At 52.1% G+C, this 24,889-nt stretch overlaps 1 protein-coding gene across 1 annotated transcript in view; it reads right to left on the reverse strand.

Moving 5' to 3' along the window:
• The window catches only part of ABTB2 (ankyrin repeat and BTB domain containing 2), a 117,702-nt gene that overhangs the window by 22,700 nt on the left and 70,113 nt on the right, over positions 1-24,889 (reverse strand). Inside the window, exons 3-4 of the mRNA XM_068148446.1 lie at positions 22,026-22,236; positions 1,305-1,457 (exon numbers count right to left, since the gene is read on the reverse strand). Of these exons, the coding sequence (XP_068004547.1) occupies positions 1,305-1,457; positions 22,026-22,236 (364 nt within the window). The remainder of the gene's footprint in view (positions 1-1,304; positions 1,458-22,025; positions 22,237-24,889) is intronic.

The following is a 24,889-nucleotide window of genomic DNA, read 5'->3' on the forward strand; positions in this document are numbered from 1 at the left end:
AGTCTGCCACCTACCACACCTCAGCAACTGAGAGCTGAGATCAAGACTAGAGTCAACTGCAGCCAACAAGACATTCAGCCATCTGAATGCACCTCCACACTGGCCAAGTAACTGAGCTCCCAGTGAGGTTTTGTGTAACTGCCACCTCCCAAGTCACAGCTGGGGAGAGGGAGATGTAGCACAGAGCAAGAGCCTCCTTGGCTGCCAGGAGGGAAAGGTACAAGGCAACAAAACCAGATCCAGGACTCCTGATGAAAAGCCTCTTGCTGCTTTCATTGCTCATGACAAATGATCCCAGGAGCAGTGAGGGACTGTGAGCTCTTGGGGTGAGCATTTCAGCACTGAAGAGCACAACAAAAGTGCTGCTCAGTGTCATGAGTGTGTCCTGCCCACTCATTTAACCCATGTGGGGGACAAAATTCACTCAAGGGGCAAGCATCCACCTTGTACTAAGCTCGAGCAGGAACCCTCATCTCAATCCCTGTGCTAATCACAGCAACTTCAAGCACCACAAACCTGAACAGAACAGCTGTGATGTGCTAATGAATCAAGCTAATTACAATCCCCCTTCAGTACAGCAGACATTAAAAGGCACTGATACTTTTCATCAAGGTCTCTCAGAAAGCAGAGAATGATCCTGACATTAAGGCTGAGGCATAAAAAGGACAAATATTTGTGTTTCAGCCCTCTGACTCAATCCTCCTGTGACTGTAGGGCAACAAAGCTGCTGAGGGGTCTGGAGAGCAGGTGAGGAGTGGCTGAGGGAGCTGGGGTTGTTTAATCTGGAGAGAAGGAGGCTGAGGGGAAGCCTTCTGGCTCTCTGCAACTCCCTGGAAGGAGGTTGGAGTGGGGGTTGGTCTCTTCTCACAAGTGCTGGAAGAAGAGGAAAAGGCCTCAAGCTGCACCAGAGGCTGCAACATGGGGAGAAACTCCTCCAGTGAAAGGGTTATCCAAGACTGGAAGAGGCTGCCCAGGGAGGGACTGAGCTGCCATCCCTGGGTGTATTTAAAAGCTGCCAAGAAACATGCTCAAGGCCATGGTGTGGCAGTGGCCCTGCTAGAGCTAAGGAGTGAACTTGATGGTCCTGAAGGTCCTTCCCAAGCAGAGTGGTTGTGCAGCTTGCAGCAGGACAGACTCCTCCTGCCCCAGCTGCACTTTGGCCAAAGCCTCTCTCTCGGAGCACCAAAGAACGAAACCCCCATCCCCTGTGCCTAGCACTTGGGGATCTGGATCCCAGGGAGCACAGAGAGGAGGCTACTGATGTGAGAATTGACTCAGCTGCTGCCAAAGCTCGGTGCACATACTTGAGCTGCCGGGGCTCGCAGTCCAGCCCGGGGAGCAGCAGCCTGGCTGTCTGCCTGACGTCGTCGCTGTCCACCGTCAGGCTGCGCCGGTGCTCGGCGTAGGTGATGGCCACCCTCATCCACTCCATCAGTGGTGGCAGCAGCATGAAGGGTCTATGAGACAAGGGGAAAAACAGAATGATTCAGCATGGTTAGCACTGGCTTGCTGTCTGGTACCCAGGGTGCAAAAGGTCCCCTCCCAGCTTCCTGGCCAGCACGGCACAGACAGAGCCTGCCGAGAGAGGCCGGCGCCGTGCTCAGCCCCACCGGCAGCTCACAGCAGGGGCAAGGAACTGCAGGGGCTCTGCTTTGGTTCTGTGAGCTGATTCTCACCTAAAAGGTGGGTACACCAGCACACACTGGGTCTTTGCAGCACATTTCAGCCCGTGGGCATCTGGGGCATGCTGGGTACAAGGAACAAAGGCACAGAATTGTTTTGGCTGGAAAAGCTCTCAGAGGTTCTCAGCTCCAGCCAGCAGCCCAACACCACCATGGCCACTAAACCACCTCCCAGACTGCCATGGCCACAGGTTTCATGGACACCTATGGGGATGGTGACTCCACCACCTCCCTGGGCAGCCTGTTCCAATCCCTGGCTGCTCTTGCAGGAAGAAATCTCCATCTGCTGTTAGCTATAGGTCAGCCCCCCCAGCTCAGGTGGCCAAGTGCTCTGATTTGGATGAGGAGAGCTCTCACCTCAGGGCTGCAGCTCATATACTGATGGTGTCTGATGCTCTAGGTAAGGCTGCTGCCCTGCTCAGCAGCACTGCAAGCATTCTTGATTGTGCTCTACCTCCACTGAGTTATCACTACCTGATCACTGTCCTGCATTTCTTACAGGCACACCTCAGGCCTCTGAGGGCTTTTTTGCCACAGCTGATCCCCCTGGACCACAGCAGAAGTGGTGTAGCTGTGTTGATGTGAGCTGGTTTGCCAGGGAGGAATGAGTAGCATCAGAGCTAACAGCTGAGCTGGAGACATCCCTGTGCAGGGGCAAATGTCTCTTACTTAAACTGGAAGTAACTGGGGGAAAAGCCATTTATCTGTACAGCATCCAACAGTGAGGCTGCACAGCAATCCAGGGGTATAAACAAGGTTCTCTATAGAATAGATACAAATAAGGAACATAAATAACATTCCAAGAGCAACAGCAGCTGGCCTGGGATGTCTGCCTCATGAGCAGAGCACTGGACTGGGATTACACAGCAGTACATAGGAACCACCATGCTCTCATACACAACACAGCTCAGCACCCAGCCATACTAATCCACTATTTGCTTGGCCTCCCCCCTCAGGATGCTTTGCCACCCTGGTGGAAGGTTCAGAAGTGTCAGCTGTAATTGAAAACACCTTTCCCATTTCCAGGAAGGAATTTATATTAACACTGGGAGAAGGGGGGGGAGAAGCTCTTTTCATTTTAGCCTTCAAAAGAAAATAAATGAGAGTAGAAGGTACCAATCCCTTTATCAGGTTCAGAGGGGGAGAAAAGGACAGATCCCAGCAAACACAAAGTGGCTTTGGCATTCCTGAGAGGAGCTGAAGCCATGGAAGGCACTGGGAGAGCTGTGCACGTCTCTGTGTGCACACATTGAGTGCAGGCAGAGTGAGCAGCACCAATCCCCTCAGAATCCATTTCCCAGTAAGGGGATTTGCCAGCAGAGCTCCCTTTGTGTGACTTGGAACATCCTTCAGGGTGGAACAACTCCACTCTGTGAAACACAGGCCATCTGTTTCCATTTTGCTGGTTGCAAGGTGTGCTCTGAAGCGCTGCCATCAGCTCTTCACAAACAAGTGCACTGTGTTCCCTCTGCTGAGTTCCCTCTCCTGAGTAGGAAAGCAGCCCCTGACCCATCCTGGGCTGCTCCTGCAAGGGTGCTTTTAAGAGGGCATCTATTTCTGCTCCTGCCAGTTTGCTTCTATGTCAAACAATGCCACACATCCTCTAGAAACCCAGCCAGCAGCCCAGCGCTTGAGAGACTTTCAACCCTGGAAGCTGGAAGAGCTTCTGGACACAAGGAGGAAGTTCCTCACAATGAGAGGGGGAAAGAATGGAACAGGTCACCCAGAGATGTGCTCAAGGCCCCATCCTTGGAGACATTCAAGGTTAAATTTGGCCAACCTGGTCTGGCTGGAGATGTCCCTGTTGACTGCAGGGGGGTTGGACAAGATGACCTTGGAGGGTCCCTTCCAGCCCAATGCATTCTATGATTCTATGAAGTTGAACTTCAGTCCTCAAGCTGTTCAGGCTTCCTACCCTGCCCCAGACCCACAGGATGGGATGGATCCCTCCAGCACAGCCGAGCTGGAGCTGACTGCCTTCCCTAGCAAGGAGCAGCCATCACCAACAGGCACTTGGGAGAGGCTTTTCAGCAGTCTGTCCCACAGAACACCAACCCTTAGCTGGCCTACAGCAGGGGCATCTACACCTTCTACATGCAGGCACTTGAGGGAGGAGCCTAAACTAATTACCCAGACTCTAATTCCACAGCAGAGCCTCCTGAGATGTGGTGAGGACAGTGAGGGAGGGTAAAAGCACCAGAACTGAAACACCCAGAGTTAGATGGGCTGAAGAGATCAGGAGCAATGGGGAAACCCTGCAAGGGACTCTGGCTATCGTGTTTTGGGGTAGATGAGCTGTTTGGGCCACATCTGACACCTTCATGGTGGGAACACTGCTGGACAGAGAATCAAATGGATTGAGCACAGTCCTGATCATCTTATTAGGGAACAAACCCAAGCTCCTAGCCCTGGGCAGCAGGAGGCTGTGGTCAGCCAACAGAAAATACCATCCAGTCTGCACCAGAAATAACCTGGCCTGTGAAGAAATTTCCAGTCTGTAACACATTGACATGTGCCAGGGTTATAAATGGCTTCCAGGCACAAGCAGCCCTTGAGGGTGGAAAACCTGGGTTGGGAGGAATGGGAAGGAGGCAGAAAGACTTTTGCCTTCTTTCTCTTTTCCAAATCTCAACAATTTTTTCCCCCAAAGCCTTTCAGACTCCCAGGCTCAACAGAGCTGAGCCCAAAGGAGGACAGACTTTGCACCTCAACATGAAATGGCAGGAAGGGTGTTTTCCTCTTACTGCTACCCTGATTTGTCCCAGCCCCAAGCTGGATAAATCCTTATCCTATCAGCAGCAACTCTGACAGCTCTAAAGACTTTGCTTCTCTTGAAGGTTTCCAGCTTGAGGATGGGTTTCCTACTCTCCCTCCCAACACACACACTCTCCTTTCACCCAACTCCTTCCTCTGTCAGAGTGGGCATGCTTGCAGGACCAGCTCTGGTTTACTTTGCTCACTGACACTCCCTGAGATCAGCAACATCATCCCTTGATCCGAGCTGGGAGAGATGCAGTGCACCTGAGGGGAACCCCAGCACTGGGCTGCACTGCACTGGAAGGAAATGCAACCATTCTTGTAGGAAATAAACTAAGTTATCCCTGTGGCCCTCAACCTGGGCATCTGCCTCCAGGAAACAGGGAGAAACTCTGCAAGAGGGCAAAACCTCCATGGGAAATGACCTGGGAGATGCTGCAAGCTAAAGCATTGCTTTGTCTCTGCACTTCTGGCTGTGCCATGCTCTGTGCTCTGCATTTGCTTCTTCTGGACCTCCTGACATTTAGAAGCAGTTGGCAGCTCATTGAGTTCTGCACAATGCAGTGATCCAGCCTGGGGAATCTGGCAGCAGTTCCCTGGGGACATTCTCTGTTTATTATGAGACAAATGCCACCACTGCTCCGCTCACTTTCCTGCCATGAAGCTGTCCTCAAGCGCTGCCCCATGCAAGGTTCAACAGACACTGCTCAGCTAAGGTACCTCTGGTGAAGAGCCACACAAAGTCTGACTTAGACTGGAGATTCTTTTGCAAAGGAACAAGCCCCAAAGCCCTGCTGTGCATGTGCCAGCCCAGAGCTGTTCAGGGCTCCTAGGGAGGGCTCCTGGGCAGCTCCCAGACAATCAGAACGGTGTAAGGCAAAAGCAGCTGGGAAGAAGACTAACGTGCAACACAATGGTGAATCATGTGGGAGGTGGTGAGGAGATGGTGTGGTGGTGGTTGGACCTTTACACCAAGATGGGAAATCCCCACAGATGGCAATGGAGTCAAAAAGGCAACAGAGTGACTTCTCATGGACTGGAGAAGGGAAAAGACTCTGAGGCAAGGCAGAGCACCCAAAGCCTGAACTGTGTCCTCTTGATGTGGGGAACAGCAGCACATTTACACTTTGGATTCTCAAACACTAAACCCTTCTTCAAGCTGCAGAGGCAAAAAGAATTAACTCAGTCCCAGTGTGTAATTATGTGTGAGGAAAATAACAACAGAAACGATGGGTTTAAGCTCCCAAAACACAGCCAGCCAAAGCCAGGAGCCACTCCTCTCAGATACCTTCCTGGATTTGCTAAAGCCTCCCCCACTCAGAGAGGAGAGGCAGGAATTGCCATGCTGGAGCTGGTTCAAGAATCACAGAACTGTCAGGGCTGGAAGGGACCTCAAGGCTCAGCCAGTTCCAACCCCCTGCCATGGCCAGGGACACCTCACACCACAGCAGGCTGCTCACAGCCACCTCCAGCCTGCCTGCAAACACCTCCAGGGATGAGGCTTCCACCACCTCCCTGGGCAACCTGTGCCAGGCTCTCACCACCCTCATGGGGAAGGATTTCCTCCTAAGCTCACCTCCACAGATGCCAGCACTTCCAAAGCAGACTGTCCCAGAAAAGGCAGAAATTTAATCACAGCCAACTGGCCTCAAGTTTCCTTCTGAAGTGCCCTTAAACAGTGACTGCCTCACATCTTGGAAGATAAAAGCCCTCAAGTTTTAGTGGATCATTATCAAGTTGCTGAGGTCCTGGCTTGGCTGTGGCACGACAGGAACAGCTTGGAGAGTTATCCTTCAGGCAGACACTAATGGAATGAGAAACATCTGGATGATATTATGTTTATTGGGATCCTTTCTCCACTGAATCTGCCTTCACAGTGGTACAAGAATAGCTTCAGTCTAGAACTGGCAGCTCTGATCTTTCTTAGCAACCCTGCTAACCACAGACAGAAACATCATCACCTTTTCCACCCTTGTCTGCAGAGAAAGGAGGTGCAGCCTCAGACAGGTTTTGCCCCATGCTAACTGCACCTCACAGCGAAAGCTCAAGTCAGGCTCACTAAAACCCCAAGAAGTCAGCAGTAGGAACTCTGAATCTGAAAAAAGAGAGAGCAAGAGAGAGCCTCAAGCCTGTGGCTTGTTTATGATGATCACATTTTACAAACTTTGTTTTAGCAACAGGGGAAAGGATTCTGTGCTCAGGCTGGAGAGGAGGGGCTGAGCGGCTCTGGAATGTGCCATGTGCCTCCTTAGGCAAACACGCCTGTAGCATCTGCAGGCTGGGGCAGAAGGAACTCTGGGTTTCCAGACCGACAGAAAATAATTAAAACCAACTTCAGTGGCATAGAGCTGATGAGAAGAGTCAGGGAGAGAAACACAGCATGGCCAGAGTTGTGTGGCCAAGGCTGGGACTGCTTCCATCTGCCTCCCCCAGGCGCACACAGCGCTGTTTGATGATCCCTGATGGGCACCGTGAGCAGACACCTCCACAGGGGAAGGGAAACCACTGATCCTGCTCCTCTTGCTCCACCCAACAACTTAGCATGCTAAAGCTCCCCAGAAGCTGAAGAGAGTTGCAGGCAATCTGGAGATGAGCTGCTCTTGCCTGCCTGGACCCCGCTGCAGTTAATGTACAGCTGGAGGTCCAACCACTCGAAAGCTCAGCTGCAGCCATGAGGACTGACTTGCTGAACCCCATAATAGCCAGAGAAAGCAGCACTTCCCAGGGACCTCGATGTGCCAGCTGGCACCACCCAGCTTGCAGAGGTCAGTTCTGCAGAGTTTTGAAGGGCCTGGATCTCAGATCCCATCTCTGACCAGCCAAGAGCACTCTCACATCATCACTGAGACAGAGGCTCTTCCCACCACAGGGCAGTGGCTCTGGCTGGGTCATTTCCATCAGATCTTTCCCAGCTCCTCGATAAAAAGCTGATTACCCTGGCTCACAAGGCACTTTCACAGACTCACAGAATGGTTTGGGTTGGAAGGGACCTCAAAGATAACCCAAACCCCCTGCTATGGGCAGGGACACCTCCCACCAGCCCAGTTTGCTCCTGCCCTCATCCAACCTGGCCCCCAACACCTCCAGGGAGGGGACATTTTCTAAGGACAAGATGCTTTCTGGACAACACCTGACCAGGGCCCAGCCCTTTCACAGCAGTTCCTCAGTGCTGGTGCACGCTGAGCAGCTGGGATGGGAGCACATCTCACTGCTTGCAGACTTCACATCTGCATGTCCCTCAGTAGTGCCTGGCTGGCAGCCCAAAGGTGCTTGTGCTGAGCTCCATAGCAGGTCACCAACTGCCTCAAAACTTCTAAATCTACTCACATGGAATGAAAAGATTGGAAAAGTGCCTTTGTGTCCTTGTTTGAAATGTCATTAAATATATATATATATAATTTTAAGTTAGCATCATTAGCTAAGAGCAATAAGAGAAGAGAGAGGTTGTTCCTATGGATTTCCTGGGCTGGGCAGTGAAAGAGGGGCAGGAAAGTTTGCAGGAGGTCCAGAAATATCTTTGGAGACTGAGTAGAGTACCAGAGCCCAGCCCACAGAGCCACAGGAGAACTTGCCATGTGCAAGGATTCCTCCTGCAAGGCAGAGCACTGGCAGTCTGGAGCAGGACCTGCACACAAAGGAGCTGCATGAAAGCAGCGAGCCTGTCACAGCACGCTGGGAGCAGGCAGAGATAAACACGGGCAGGGAGCCAGGATGGGCTGTCTGCTATTCTTGGATTAGCCCTGGGCCCGTGGGCAGAAGAGCCCAGGGGTAACTCCTCTGGTTCTTTCCACCAGCTATGCTGGCAAACTGAGAGAACAACTCATCACTATCTGCAAGCTGATTTATCTGAGGTCAGCACAGTGCCGACTCCTCCATCACACTTCTGCCCATTCCCAAACGCACTAGCAGGCCTGAGAGAGGAGGCCTCTCAGTTCTGCCTTCAGTCTGATTTGTCAATGTGCATATGTTAAACCCATATGCTGAGGCTCCAGCCAAAACCAACCTGCCAGCCTGAACCACAGAGCTCACTTTCAGAGCCCAGTTGTAAAGTCCTGGAGGCTGAGCATTGCCCTGCTGATGGAAATCGCCCTGAAGCTGCAGGGCTGCAGCTGTGTGAACAAAGAGCCAGAGAGAGAACTAATTTTGTGCACTTCTGGAATACTGGAAACTGTGTTAATTAATTAGAACTGCAAAAGGTTGTTCAGCTAAACAAGGATAATCCTCCCCCAGAGAAAGGCTTCTCACAGCCAGCAGGGCACTCGCTACCAGCCACCTTCCAGCACGAGCCAAAACCTGATTGCTGTTTCCAACAGAGAGTTTTTCAAGCACAAAGAGTGGTCTCGAGGGGCTGAACATTTCAAGGTCAGAAGAGGCTTCTTTCCTTTTGGGGACTACAAGAAAAATGGGATGGAGTTTCCATTTCTGGGTGGCTGGAGTGATGTCAGCACCTCTGTGCCATGCCACATCAGGCTGCTGTGAGCATGGTCCTCTTGCAGCATCACTCTTGCCTGGTGCCAACCTCAGTGTTTCCCTACAGACAATCTAAGTCAGCTTTTGGAATCTGGGAAGCTCCAGAAGCTAATTCAGCATGAGGGCAGGAGGAACACAGCAATACCTGCCAATGAAAAGAGCTGGGGCTGGAGCTGCCTTAGGTAGTGTGATGTGTGCACTAAAATCAGGCACTGCCTCCACCCAGGAGGGTAATTACACAACCCACGGCTCTGGCTGCTGCAGAAGGTCCCCCAAACAGCCAACAGTTAAAAGTCCTCTTCTTGAATAAAAGGCAGTTGAGGCCACAGAGTGCATCATTTGTGAATGAAGAGGCAGCAGCCTTCTCTCTGTCCCAGTGCCAGGTAAGACACATTCTGTCCTTAAGGAGGAGGCACATCACCGTGGGATGGAAGGGATGCCGCTGTGGCACGGGTTTCATGAGCAGCCTGCAAGAGAACAGCTCTTGTCCTAATGGCCACCTGCTCAGGAGCAGATTCCATCTGTGCCTTTGAGGAGCTGCTGCTTTGTCCCTCAGTTATGGTCTTGCAATACTGAGGAGAGTGTCCTGGCTCACCCAGAGGTGCTTGGTAGCAGTGGGGAATGGATGCCTTTCTGGCTCTGAGTGGGGAGCAGGAGTCATCTGTTGGCATTTTGCCTTAGATAAGCAAACAAATCAGTGTAAGTGTAGAGATATGAGAGGTGTGAGCAGCAGCTGTGTCCTGGATCGAAGAGAACAACTCCTGTGCCAGACTGGCAATGCCCTCCCTCTTCCATTTTGGGTTCAATATTGGGAAATCTGATTTCAAACTCTCTTGATGCTTCCCCCACTGTCCCCGACAGCAGTGGTCTTACCCAGGGACATCGCTGACCCTCGCAGCACTGGGAACGGAACACACAGGTTCTGACAGGTGGACTTCACTGGCCAGGCACCAGGGAATGATCCTAGAAAGGCCAATGTCAGGCATGCCTCAGCTCTCACACCAAGTGCAATCTGCAACTATGCTTTCTCAGCTGGGTGAGAAAGGTGGAACCGAAAGCTCTTCATCTGCCCCACACTCCTCATGACCCACAGCCAGTGCTCTGCTCCCAAACACCAAGGAAGAGGAATCAAGAGACACACCAACAAAAGATGTATGAAACATGGTACACAAACACCTCCCTCCCCAGAGTTCTGCCTCAGAGAAAACGGAGAGAACACAATTGAGACATGAACTCATTTCCATGGGCCTTCCCCCGCAGCAGGTTCCCCTGAGCCCTGACTAACAAAGCTGCACAGAGCCCAGGCTAGAACACAGCTCCAGGCTGGGGCAAGTGCTCTTCCTCTGTGTACACTCAGACCCAGTGATTTGGCTACTGAACCTGGGAGCATTTGGAGTGTCTCAGCACAGAGGGTTTAGCAGACTAAACGAATTTCCCAAGTGACTTAACCAACCCATTGGAGCTCCTTACATGAAGAATGGGATGGACAGATGGAAAGCCACTTAAGGAACATTTGCTTCTGTTATGTTCTATCACATCAGCTCTTCAGAGAGAGCTCTGCTGAAGAGCTTGGCAGCCAGGAGGGGGAACTGAGCACTGCCTCCCTGGCACAGTGCAGTGCTGCACAAAGGTCACTCTGAATCACTCAGTGGTGCTGGAGCAGCATCATTCCAACTGAGACATCCTAAGCAGAGTGCATTACTCCTGGTAGCAGTTCGTGCTAAGGGGCTTATGTTCCTCCCAACCAGCCTAGCTACCTTCTCCTAGTACTGCACCATGGACATCTCATCCTCCCCTGCTGAAAGATTCTAGCACTTCTGAAGGGCTTAGAAGGACCTCACACCTCTCTGAGAGGAACTTTTGCCTTTCTGAAGCAGAAGAGGTGAGGAATAGCTGAGCACATCCCTTACAGTAGCAGAGAGTTTTCCAGCAAGCCTAGCCATAAAAACTTAGAGCTTCTGTCTCCCCTCTCTGGTCTCTAGCCCTCAGGAGATACTTTCTGACCCATGGAAGAAAGAGCTGGAGTGGAATCTCTTAGTGGAACTGAAGTTCCCAGTGACTCCAGACCGAAACTGCCACTTGCAGCAGCATCCCTCCAGCTGTGCACTGACAAACAGCAGGAGCCAAACACCCCTTGGTCTCTTCCCTCTCTATCAAACACGTTAGACCAGCATGCAGGGTATCAGCACAGGGTTGCTCAGCCCCAGAAGCATCCACAAAGCTGAATCAGCTCAGACATGCAACTCATTTGAATAGGATTTGTCTTGCAGAGCAGACATGCTTTTTAAAAGAGCCAGTTCAGCACTGGCTGTAAAAGCAGGATGCAAACAGCAGGGGGTAGGGCCAGAAGTGGCCACCAGGTCATGGCAGCGCCTGGGCTCAGGTGGTTGTAGGATGAGGAGGTGCAGACTGCAAGGTTCTCCTTCAAAAAGGAAGCGAAGCAGAGCCCGAGGAGCTGGCATACCCCAGGGAAAGCTTAGCTCTAATCTCCACAGGGTCAAAGAGAAAGAAATTGTTGCTATTACCATAAATTATACCCAGAAATATTTACTTTGCAGAAGAGCTGAGCTCTTAGCCCCCTCTGGTAGAAAGATGTCAGGAACAGTAAGAGCAAACCCCCCACAACCTGCCAGCCCTGGCTGCTGCACAGCAAAAAGCCTTCAGTCAGAGAGGCTCCGTTAGAGCAGCAGCAAGCCCCTTCCTCAGGAAGCAGGCAGGTCCTGCCAGGGAAGGGCTGCACTCACTCCCAGAGGAAATATATTGACTCCACTTGGAATGCTCAGCAACTGCTGAGAAAGAAGAAACTCAGTGGCTGTCACCATCATCACCCTCTGCAACCTGCTCAGAGCCTTCCATCCACACTCACTGCTCTTCACTTCTGTCAGCTGCAGGAGCACTCTGTTGGTGTCACAGTACTACCTTCAAGGGTCTAAGCCTAGGACAAGTGGGGGGGGAATGGAGACAGGCTGAAGAAAAGGAGACAAGAGCCCCACAGCCCCTAGTGAGGCTGCCCCTGGAGTACTGCAGCCAGTGCTGGGGTCCCCAGTTGAAGAGTGCCAGGGAGCTACTGCAGAGTCCAGTGGGGACTATGAGGATGATCAGAAGCCTGGAGCATCTCTCCTGTGAAGAAAGGCTGAGAGCCCTGGGGCTGTTTAGCCTGGGGAAGAGCAGCCTGAGAGAGGATCTGATCAATGCTCAGCCAGAGCTGAAGGACCTGTGGGAGGCAAGAGGATGGGGCTGGGCCAGTGGCAGCCCTTGATAGGCCAAGAGACAATAGGTACAGAATAGAACACAGCAAGGTGAGCTGAGCTTAGGGAGAAACTTCTTTGCTTTGTCAGTGCTGGAGCCCTGGAACAGGCTCCACTCTTCCAGCCCCCACCATGCTGCAATGCTTTGATGGCCAATGACAACAGACAGGCCAGGCAGGTAGAGAAGTTTCGATTCTCAGGTAGAAAAGGAAGGCAGGAGACACTGCCTCACTCATGTCTGGTTCTAGAAAGCCTCTTCAGTGACACCTGCTCCAGCAGCTTGGGTTTAAGTTTCCCTGAATGACTTCTTGTTCATGTTGGATGCTAGCTTGCTGCTGAGCCCTCATCATGGAACAGCCAACAACAAACACCACAAAGGGTGCCGGCAGGCACTGGGGATTTCAGCTCGCAGCAGCCCTGAGAAAGCAGCAGAGCTCCCTGCCAGGTCTGCCCTTGCTTGCTTTCTCTCTTTCTTTCACCTTCTTTTTTAATGGTTTTTGTTTGAACAGATGGAAGTGAAGAGCAGAAGCCAAGCACTTCTCACAGACTACCTCACAGCAGGTAATGACTGTGGCTGCAGTTGCAGTGATTGCAGGGTGGCAGGACACAGAGCCAGGCACAGTAGCTGTCATCTCTCCATCACTACACCAGACAGGCAAGGATCACCAGGCAAGGTAGTTTCCAAACACTGCTGAAGGCAGGGCACACTCACCAGAACTGGCTGAGCTCAGAGACTCTCTGGGGATTTCCAGCAAGCTCCAGGGTCAGAATGCCTGGGCAAGCAGAAAACTCTGGCTTCCAAACAAGTGGTTTGTAACTGACAGGACAAAGGCTGTTACAGCACTTAGGACTTCTCTAGGTGGGCACTCAGGACCAGCTCCTGCCTGCCTGAACCACAGAATCGTTAGGGCTGGATGGGACCTCAAGGATCATCCAGTTCCAACCCTCCTGCCATGGGCACAGATTGGTTTGTGTTGGAAAGGACCTTGAAAGGTCACCCAGTGCCATCTCCCTGCAGTCAGCAGAGACCTCTGCAACTAGAGCAGGTTGTGCAGGGACCCAGGAGCTGTCAGGGCTGCTGCAGCCTCTTTACCCTCCATGAAGTCTGCTCTGTGCTGTTCCATGTTGAGTGACTCTCGGTTCTGCAGAGGATTTAAACAATCTGTTTGCACCACAGCCCTGCTCTGGTACACAAAGATCAGAAACTCCTTTGGATGCACTCCAGTAACACTACAAACTGCTTGCAGCCAGCAGTATGAAGCCAGGCCAGTCTGTCCCAGGTGTGAGATGCACTTTGTTTATACAAACAACATAAAAGAGAGCTGGGGGATGAAAATAATCTCAGTCAGGGTAGCCTGAATTGCCTGCTTCAGCAGTTGGATGAATTCACTCCTCAGGGTCTGCAATTAATTCCCTTCCCCACTGCCAAGGTCATCCCTCACATTCCAATCAGTGCAATCTTTAAACTATAAAGAAATGAACAATTAAACAAGAATAAGGACACTTGGGGATGCCTCAAGAGATGGTGGCAGGCAGAGGCAGGAGCATGTCCAGGAAGCCCAAAGGATCTACTGACCTTCATGGGACTTGGGGTTAATTCCCTTCAGATGCCCAATGCTTTGGTGTGCTCAGAGTGTTAAACCTTCCACCCTGGATTTCCCTGCAGGCTTTCATTTAGGATGCCAGCAGCACATGCAGAGGAGTCCCACAAGCCAGGCCCTGCCTCTGTGAACAAGTCAGTAGTTTGAGTGTCACTGGCTCTTATGGCTGGATGGCACTGCTGAGAAATGAGCTGAGATGTCACCATGCAGAGGAGGGAAGGTGAAAGCTGCTCACCAGAGTGTGCTAAAGGCCCTGGGGTCTCCTGCTGAATGTCAGGTATTCTCAGAACTGTGATAATGTTCCAGATGCAGCTAGTGAGTATGGGCTCAGCATAAGCATCACCCTGCCCAGGGCCTGCAGCAGCACTGCAGGGAATTGCTCAGGGCTGCAGACTCCCAGAGCTGTTTCAGCTGGGAAAGATCCCTGAGATCCAAGCATCAGCCTAAGACCACCATGGCCTAAACCACATCCCAGAGTGTCATCTCCATGTGCTTCTTAAACAAGGCTTAGTGGTGAGTCAGAAGTGTTGGACTTGGGATCTTAGAGGTCTCCTCCAACCCAAACAATTCTCTGATTCTGTGAACAGTTAATTTTAATCAGAGCTTGAAACAGCTGATTGGCCTCTGACATACAGCCAGGCACTCCAGCTTCCCTGGAAGCACCTCAGAATCACAGCTAGGTCTGAGATTAACTTGTTGAAGTCTGAAACAGGCAAAAACCACCATGGTAACAACTCCTCTCCTTAGTGCTGGTGAGGGGAAACTGATCTCTGCTTATGGCCTTCTTCTAATAACTCCACCAACAGCTTTCACCAACAGCAAACAAAGAAGGACGCATTTTTGTTTCATAGACTTGTCAGGGTTGGAAAAGACCTCAAGGATCAGCCAGTTCCAACCCCCTGCCATGGCCAGGGACACCTCACACCACAGCAGGTTGCTCACAGCCACATCCAGCCTGGCTGCAAACTCCTCCAGGCAGGAGGCTTCCACCACCTCCCTGGGCAGCCTGTGCCAGGCTCTCACCACCCTCCTGGGGAACAACTTCTTCCTAACATCCAATCTCAATCTCCCCACTTCTAGTTTTGCTCCATCACTACCTGACATCCTGAAAGTCCCTCCCCAGCTTTCTTGCAGCCCCCTTCAGATCCTGGAAGGCCACAGTAAGGTCTCCTCTCCAGACTGAACAACCCCAGCTCTCAGTCTGCCTTCAGAGGAGAGCAGCTCCAGCCCTCTGCTCATCCTCGTGGCCCTTTTCATGTCCACTCTGAATAAGCAGTGCCATAATGGCACAGTTCAGTGTAAGGCTTCCTTCTCTTGCCCCACATTTAATCAGTGTATTTATATCAAAGCAGCTCTGGGTGGGGAAAAACCAACACCACCACCACAGCCAGTGGAGCTACTGCATGGGGCTGGGACTGGAACACGCTCACTGCCACATCTCTCTGTAACCACCTTGCTGACTTCAGGGCTCTTCTGAGTGGATTTCAGTCCAGCTAAACATCAGGGCATGATCAGAGCATTCTTCTCTCCCAAGGTAAATTAATCAGGGCCTAATTTATTATTCCTGCCTACTCCTGACTGGTCAGGCAGCTGTAGACAAAATGAGAGGTACTAAAATCTCTCAGACAAGAGGTCTCAGAGCTTACTTTACTGCAGACCTCTTCAAAGGGACAGCTCATGGAACTAAGTGTATCGAGTTCTGTGCCTGATGCAGCCTGGTAACAATGAGCCAGGGCTGTAAAATACCAGAATTCAGACATAAATACATTAAATCTGAATTACCAAAGGCTAGGCCACAGATAAATCTAAAAGACAGACAATGATGTAGCTATTGCACTTCATAAAATTCCATAAACCTGCAGTTAAAAAGGAGCAGAGGGGAGGGAAAAAGCCTCATGACAGATCAGTGAGTCTGGAAACATCCATCTGGAGAAGAGATTTGCCCTGCAAAGCCTCAGGCAGCTCTGAGAGCAGCAATCCCTCTCAGAGATGTTCTCTCCGTGGTGATGCTGAGGATGGAGCTCCAGCAAACACAGGCAGCAGGCTCTGCAGGTTATTCCTGACTTGCCTTCTCTCCCTGCCAGTTGGATGCCCATGCAACACAGAGCAGGATTTGCTGGAGACAGTTCCCACTCATAACTGGGATGTTAGCATTGGCTTTAACCTGACCTGATACTGCTGCAGACACTTGACCCACAGAACTGACCTCCTCCTGTCTCAAGCAGCTCCAGAAGGAACATTTATTTGTGCCAGGTGTTTTCTGAAGGTGGGAGAAGAAAGCAGCTAAGGGTGAGGGAGAGAGCTGAAGGCTCTGATGGCTCCTAATGATGAATCAAGTCAGAAGGTACTAAATAAAACTAAAGCAATGCTTCTTCAAAGCCTGTGGTGAGGAGGTGGTCCCTGGGGCTTCAGAAACAGCCACAGCACAGAAGGCTCTGAAGGAAGGTTGCAGCGAGGTGGGGGTTGGTCTCTTCTCCCTAGTATCAGGTGACAGACCCAGGGGAAATGGCCTGAAATTGTGCCAGGGCAGGGTCAGGCTGGAAAAAACCTTCTTTGCTGCAAGAGTGGTCAGGATTGGAAGAGGCTGCCCAGGGAGGTGGTGCAGTGCTGCCTGAAGGTGAACACCTGCGGCCACTGCACTGAAGGACAGGGTCCAGAGGCCACAGTGGTGTTAGATTGATGGCTGGACTCAATGATCTTAGAGGTCTTTTCCAACACAAACAGTTCTGTGATTCTAACCACAGCAAAGTTCTTGCTAGGGAGACTGCCAGAAGGCTCTGGAAAGCAGCACTGCAGGAAAGCAGATGAGAAACACCTTGGAGAGTGGTTTTCCCTCAGCAGAAGTCAGTAGTTTGCCTCTGATGTATCTGAGGACACACTGAACTTCACAGTGAGTGATAACAGAGTAGGGTCTGGAGGCCATTGTGCTGCTCAGTCTGGTCTGGGCATGAATGAGTTTGAAGCTAAGAGCAAAGCAAGCCAGGAATCAAACTTGGTCACAACTGAACCCAGGGATGTTTGGAGAGGATTCTAACACTGCATCAGGAGCTATTAATTTAGCTCCATGCCTGGTTTCCACTCTAGCCAGAGTTAATTTGCATTGTACAATCCAAGACCAAAAACACAAAGTTCTCCAGCCAATGAGCATTGAAATCAATAGCTCAGCCAGGAGCAGAACACAGCATTTGAGCCACTCAGAAATGGCAGGGAAGGGCTACAATCTTCTCTCCTGGCAATGTCAGAGGCACTTTTCATCCTTCCCCAATAAAGAATCTTTCAGAGCAGGCATTGCTGGAAATGGTCCACAGGGAGAAAACCCAAGTGGAGAGCCCAGCTCCACCCTCCTGCAGCCCAGCTCATGTGGCACAAGCAAGCAGGCACTAATCCATTTCCAGAACCTCCTGAAGAATATGGTTTGGATGCTTATCCACAGGCCCTGGGCCATGGGAGGTAACAGGTGTCATGAGAGTAGCAACACCTCCAGGCCCCTTGGGTCCCCCCCAAAGTTCACTTGGTAGGTAAGAGCCATCCAGCTGCAAGCAGAAGGAGCAGCAGCAGCCTCTGAAGGCTTTCCTGTGACAAGGGAGAAACTGAGACAGCCCAGGTTGGATTGCAGTCACCACAAAGTCCTCTAGAGAGGTGGCAAACCTGAAGCAAGGTTCTAGGTGCTAGAAAACAGAATGAACCTCTCTCTTCTTTACAATGTGGCTCACTGGTGGCCCTTGCCCTGTTGCAGTGTCCACAGCTTTTCCAGCTGCAGAACTCTGAATGTCCCTCAGATTGGGCTAGCCCAAACTCTGCTGCTGGCAGCTGACAAAGCTGACATCACCTCTGGGATTCCAGCAGCATTTTCCTGGATCTTTCCTGACAGTCAGATGGGCACAGGCTGTGTGCTTCTGCTGATGTGAATTGTTTTATCCTGACTGACATTTGGAAATCAGATGATGCACCAGCAAGCTCAGCCAGTGTGTGAACCTGGGCACATGGACAGGTCAGAAAGGTCTGACATGGTCAGATGCAGGGGAGTCAGAGGGTGAAGGGCAGTGGATATGAACTCCAGCACAGGAGGTTCCACCCCAGCATGAGGAGGAACTTCTGCACTGTGAGGCTCTCAGAGCCCTGGAGCAGGCTGCCCAGAGAGGTTGTGGAGTCTCCTTCTCTGGAGCCTTTCCAGCCCCATCTGGATGTGTTCTGTGTGCCCTGTGCTGGATTCTCTGCTCCTGCTCTGGCAGGGGGTTGGACTTAATGATCTCCTGAAGTCCCTTCCAACCCCAAGCCCAGAATTACATTTAGAACATTCTACAGACCAAGATTCAACACCAGACCAAGACCATGGGTAGGGTTTTAAAGAAGGTAGCAGAGGAGGAGGAAGCTCAGCCAGCCAAAGGCACACTGCTCAGCTACACAAGGAACCAGGATCCAACTCTTTTTTGCCTGTCCTTAGGCATGGGACCCTACACACTTTGCTACAGAACCAAAGAGAGATGGGCTGAGGGCAGGCAATGTTGTGCTGGTTAACCAAGGGCAGAGTGGTCCACCCAGCTGTAGAGTGACACCCCTGCAGGGAGCTGAGCTGTGCTCTGTGGGGAGCTGAGTCCCACCGGCAGAGCGCTCTTGCCTTGACACCATCAAAAAGAAGAGAAAACCTTTACACTCTGCTTGGGGAAATGTGATGGAGCAGCTTCATTTACCCTTGGATGGCCCTTCTCACATCACAGCATCCCTAAGAGCTGCAGCAAACGTGCTCTGCTGCTCTGGGACATGATCTCACCCTGTGGAGTGCTCCCAAGCTCGGCCGGCTTGACACAAGCACTGGGAAGAAACCCCAGAGCAGAAGGCCAGCCCAGAGAGGGGGAGTACCACGTGTCTGCTCGCTCTCTGTGGTCCCAAACCACACTGTCTGACCCCTGACACCATACAGTGATCTCTGAGAAACTCCAGGAGTCTGACTAGCCAGCAGAGAGCCTTTCCTGCAGCAGCCCAGGCAGATGTGCTGTCTGATGACACAGACAGGCTCCCACCCCCAGGCGGCTCAGGTGTGTCCTCAGCAGCTTGCTCTCACCTCGGGCTCTAGTTCCTCTGCCAAAGTCTTGCACAAGTGGCACTCTGTTTGCAAAACACTTCCTCAGGTGGCCTGTTTGACACAACAGAGCAGATGGTTTACTGTCCATGCAGTAAATAAGATCATCTGGGGGTTCCAAGTGGGTCCTGGCTTGGCCAAACAGCCAGCAACTGCATTCCTTGGGGAAGAGTTTCATCTCTTGTGGCTAAAATGCCTCTCTGCTTGCTCTCTAATTCTGCCTCCTCTTCTGCTGCTTCAGTGCCTTTACCTGGAGGGAAGTGCCAGAACCAGCTACAACCAACCCACAAACTTCCTGGAGTTTCAGTCTATTGCTATCCCAAACCATTTGCTTGCTAGGGGCCAGAACAGAAAGGTCTCTCTGCAAGCTCTGGAGAGCACTGCATCCACTCCATCCCTGCAGGACAGCTTGACTCACCTCAAGTCTGCAGCAGCCAAGGTGCAGAGCATGGATGAGGCAGAGAGCTGACAGGAGTTTAAGCTGGCTCTGCTCAGCAGGGTGCCCTGCACACCTACCTGCAGTGGTGCAGGCTGTGTGTTTCCACACCTTGCACAGTCTGCTGCAGGCTAAGCTGAGAAGCTCAGGGAGGTTTGTCAAAGCTCTTTATGGCACATGAAGCCCTGCAGCACACACGGGGCCAGGACTATGTTGCTTTCCCGCCTGAAGACCACCCAGACCCCACACTGTGTTGATTTGCACAGCACTCTGCAGGGGTGACATCCAGGAAGCTCACAGACAGCAAGCCAGGCAAGGACAGAAGGTTGCCAGGGCTCTAGACAGACTAAAGGACTGCAGCTCTCAGCCTCTCCTTGCCCAGGTGCAGGGTGCTGTGCAAGAGTGCAATCACTGCTCCCACAGGAGCCTAGGGACTGCGGCACAGGTCAGCACTGCTGCCCTTGCTGGTGACCCAGATTTTCTCAGCTGCACACGAAGTGGGATGGCAGTGCACATGACAAGGGTGCTCCAGAGAGAGCAAACACACACAAAAGAGCAGTGTGGGATCTGCAGCTGATTGAGTGCAGCTCAGGAGAGAATAAAAGAACTGAGCTGCAAAGCCTTTCCAAGTCACATTAGGTCAATCAATGTCCTCATCCCTCATGCCACGAGTCCAGCTTCCCACACACAGCCTCAACCATCTCTCCTCTTAAGCTGTGAAAAGATAAACTCTCTCTTGTCTAAAGTGCTGCTGGCAATAGGGACCCAACTGGCCATGCTAAGTGCAGTGCACAGAGGTCAGTACAGCCAGACTCACACAATCCTTACCTTGGGGCAAATGAAAGGCAGGGGTGGGTGTTCATTTCTGCTCTACTGGGCAGTATTTGCTTCATTTCCAGGTTTCACAAACTTTCAGAGCCAATTCACAGGGTCAGAGGATGTTAGGGATTGGAAGGGACCTCAGGAGATCACTGAGTCCAAGCCCCCTGCCAGAGCAGGAGCAGAGAGTCCAGCACAGGTCACACAGAACACATCCAGATGGGGTTGAAAGTCTCCAGAAGGAGACCCCACCACCTCTCTGGGCAGCCTGTTTAACCTGACAGTCCCCAGGTTCTGTTTTCCCTCTGATGTCAGGTTTTGCTCCATTTTAATATACTCTCTTTAATTTCCTTTACAGCTAAGTGCTGGTCAGAACACCAAGAATGGCAGAAATTTCCCTTACACCAGCTGCTGCAGGATCTAGGGAGGATTTGCAAACAAAACAGAGTTGCAGCCTGCATTCCAAAACCACTCCAGTGAACCATGTGAAAAGCATTGTTTGGGAGCAACTGGAGAGAAAGCTGCACTCCTGATTTAACTCATTTGTTATCCTCAGTGTACAAAACAAGTAGCTGCAGCAACATCATCACACTGAGAGCTCTGAAAAGAGCTCAGCACAGAAGGGCTTCATCTGCAGCTCTGAGAGAGGAGCAATTCAGCAGCTTCAGCTGTAGGGCTGTGGGGAGTGCTGGCCCAGCTTCCCAGAGGCTGGCCTCACTCACAAGAACTCTCTCTGCACAGTGAGCAAACATGAAACAAACCAAACCACCCTGCTCCAGGTATTTGATGAAGATCAGTGATCCCAAAAGGGCTCTGGGTTATGCAGCTACCTCTCTTCCTACCCTGAGCTTATTCAGCTTCACTGACTTCATGGAGCTGTTGAGGTTGGGAGAGGCCTTTGAGATCATCCAGTCCAACTGCTCACACCCCCAGCACTACTACTGTGCCACTATCTCTACAGCATGTCCAAGAGCACCACATCCATGCATCTTCTCAACCCCTCCAGGGGTGGTGACTGAACCACCTCCCTGGGCAGCCTGTTCCAATGCCTGAGAAGCCTCTCTGGAAAGAAAGTTGTCCAATACCCAACCTGGGCCTGATTTCTGACCTGAATGTGAGACTGGCTGTGCATTTCAAACTGGGAAAGCTAAGAAGCCTGGAGAGGCAGGATGCAACTGCAAGGCAACCAGCTCTCAGTCTGCCTTTGAGCTGAGAAGCTGGAGAGCAGAAGCTGCCTGACCTGTCCAGGAACTCCAGCTGTGGATGGGGCTCTGAGGGTCCCTCAGCTCCCCGCTGCCACCAGCCCGTCAGGTGGACTGCCAGGGAGCTGGGTAGGAAGGAAACCAGGGTGGTTTCCAACAGAAAAAAACATCCCCCTGGAAAGTTTCTGTCCACTGTAACAATGGAGCCTGCTTTCAGAGTCAGTTCTGGCACTGGCAGAAGGCAGGGGGACCCACTGCCTTCTCCCTGGAGGTGTTTGCTTCCTACACCAGACACACAGCATCGACTCAAGTCACCCTTCAGAAGGATGATCCAGACCTCTGCACAGCAAACAAGGCTGCTTGTCCTGAGCAGGCTGACAACTGTTAATTGGTGCTATTCAGAGAGTAACATTTCCTTTGGTGAGGTCTCTAACTGCTCGAGGCAGCCACATGTACTTTTGGCAGCCCCTCTGGCCAAGCCCTGCTGGCAGCGGCAGGACTCTGCCTCGCTCGGAAAGACTGCACGAAAAAACAGCTCCCTTTCCAGTCCCCCTTCCAAGGCTTCATACACTTGGCACTGCTGACCACAGAGCCTGGCCTGGCTGCAGGAACAGCTCTGGCTGACAGGTAGCAGCCCCCAGAGCTGCCCAGGCACACGTAGCCACTCAGCAGAGGCAGAGCTGCTCGGCTGAGCCCTCCCCCAGCTCCCAGGGCTGCGCCAGCGACTCACCGCTCGTTGCTCAGGGTCATTCGCGGAGGGTCGAGGTTGGGGTTCTCCATGGACTCCATCTGAGGACAGCGTAGGAAGTAGTAGAGGGTGTGGAGAGCATCAGGAGACCAGGAGATGGGCTGCTGCTGCCGGGGCTGCCGGAGGGGGCTCATGCCCGGGCGGATGGTGTTCAGGCACTGCATGTGGTGCATGGCTCGCGACACCAAGTCGCCTGCACAGAGAGGAAAGGCAAAAGCATCTCTTTACTGCTCAGCCACAGCCCCCTCAGCTATGCTTTTCTGAGCTAAACATCAGCTCTTGCAGCTGAGAGGAATGTCTTCTGTGTGTGCACACCATCCTTTGCCTCCAAAGAGCCAGAAGCTGTCCCCGGCCTGCACCCTGCAGGTTAGCCTCCAGCAAACAGAACTTTCTTTCAAAGGACAAGCTCCTGGCTCCAAAGCATGGAGTGAAACTTCTCTCACTAACCACACATTCAGAACAGTTTAACAGCCATTTTTCCATCCTACTCTGCTGCTGGGTTTCTCCTCTTGCCAGCCACACACACCAGCTTCTGGCTGCCTACAAAACCTACTGATAGCACAGCTGGAGCACTGCGCCCAGCTCTGGGCTCCCCAGATCCAGAGGGACAGGGAACTGCTGGAGAGAGTCCAGTAGAGGCTCCAAAGCTGCTGAGAGGCCTGGAGCATCTCTGTGAGGAGGAAAGGCTGAGGGACCTGAGGCTGTTGAGCCTGGAGAAGAGCAGCCCCAGAGGGGATCAGATCAATGCTCAGCCAGAGCCAGAGGGTGGGGGGCAAGAGGATGGGGCCAAACTCTTGTGCCCAGTGACAGGACAAGGGGCAGTGGGAGCAAACTGGAACCCAGGAGGTCCCACCTGAACATAAGGAAAAACTTCTTTGGTGGGAGGGTAGTGGAGCCCTGGAGCAGGCTTCCCAAAGAGGTTGTGGAGTCTCTTTCTATGGAGAGCTTCCAACTGCCCCTGGCCATTGTGCTCCTGGGCAAGCTGCTGTGGGTGCCCTGCTTTAGCAGGGGGGGTTGGACTCCAGAGGTCCCTTCCAACCCCCCCATGCTGGAATTTTGTGATAGCTGTGTGGAATGTGCACTGCCCAGGCTGGGAGCCCAGCTTTCACAAGGCACACCCAGCAGCACCAGCATGAGTCCCTTACTCTCCCCACCAGCAGCACCATCTCAGGAGATGCCAACAGGGCTGTGGTGTTCTACCCTCCTGCCCAGGCACCTGGGACAAATGCATGATATGTTCAGTAGAGAAATCTCTTCTTTTAGGGGCCTGCTTCCCTCCCCTTACCCCAGCTGCAGGTTGCTCCAGCACAAGACTGCCTGGCTCTCCTACTCAAAAGCCAACAGTCAGCATGCTAACTGGCACAAGCTGGCCAGAAACTCTCCCAGGAGCCCTTTAAGAAGTTCAATCCAGGAGCTTTCTGAGCTGCTCAGTCCTCTTGCTCTTTGAATTTGAGCCAAAGTGCCTCTGTGTCAGGGTACTGGTGCACTAGGCTTGGGGGCCCCTGACCTGCACTGCCCAGTTTCTCCTCAGGATTGTCTGCTTGCAGGTGTTTCGAAAGTCCACAGAGCAAGGGCCTGCAGACAGCAGCTCTGCTGCCACATCAAGCTGGTCTTTGTGTAAGAAGCCTGCTTTGGGCACACCCTGTTTACTCTCCTTTTATTGTGGTGCATTTCCAACTCAAGAGCTTGGCAATGAAGACTTCAGACACTGCACCTCGGAGCAGTGCAGCTACCACACCAGGGAGCTGAAGGATCACTACACACAGCTAGGATCTAGTTTTTCCCTGGGGACAATCCTCTGCTGCTTTATGTTCTGCAGTGCCCTAAAATCCTCACAGGAAATCGTAGTCTATTGTGTCCTGCAGTTACAATACTGGGAAAGGATGGAACTGAAATAGTTGCCCCATCACAAAGGTGGGTCCTGAGAAATGGCCCCGAAATCAGCTGACATGTGCCTCACGCTGGGATTCCTAGGAAGCTATTTTTAGTTCACCTAACAGCAAGTTTTCCAAACAGCCTCCAGCTGAACAGGTCAGGAAGAAACCTCCATGTCCAAACATGACCTGAGAGAGTCACAGAATTGGTTCAGTTGGAAAAGACTTTGAAGACCATCGAGTCCAAGACTACCATGGCCAGGAAACCACAGCCCAGAGTGCCATGGCCACAGGTTTCTTCAACACCTCCAGGGATGGTGGCCACCCTGGGCAGCCATTTCTTCCAGTCTCTAACCTGACCCTCCCCTGGCATAATTTCAGGCTGTTTCCTCCCCTCCTATCACCTGAGACTAGGGAGAAGAGGCCAGCCCCCACCTCAACCCGACCTCCTTCCAGGGAGCTGTGGCCAGCAGGGAGGCCAGCGATGCAGAGCGCTGAAAGCCTGCCTTTGCCACTCGTTTGTGGCACAGGACATTCACTTTGAGGACTTAACTTCAGAAGTAAAACCTTCCAACACCTCTGCCTTTCCCCTAGGGGACTCCTGACTCTCCAGAACCTACCCATTTTAGGCCTGTTGTGGATCCTCTGTGCAGTTAGAGCACAAATTCATCTGGAATTCAGGGTTTCAGTGGGGAATGACCTTCCTTCTCCTCTGCACACTCACCCTCTCCATTTCTCTGGCAATGTGCAGCAGCAGTTAAAAAAGGAGGGGAAAAAAAGGTGGGGGAAAAAAAAAAGCAGGCAACTGCATCAGGAGATCTATTCACTAGATGTAATGACCAAGCTGGCCAACAGCAGGGCCATGGGAAGAGAAAGAGGAAGCTGTATTCCATCTCAGCCCCATGCTACAAATGTCCTCTTGTGTTCCAGAATAAATAGAGGTGTGTTCAAGGAATCTGCAAACCTCAAATG

This window comes from Melanerpes formicivorus, unplaced genomic scaffold, assembly GCF_026170545.1.
Source record: "Melanerpes formicivorus ecotype bairdi unplaced genomic scaffold, bMelFor1.0.p_v2 SCAF_16, whole genome shotgun sequence".
Classification (NCBI taxonomy): Eukaryota; Metazoa; Chordata; class Aves; order Piciformes; family Picidae; genus Melanerpes; species Melanerpes formicivorus.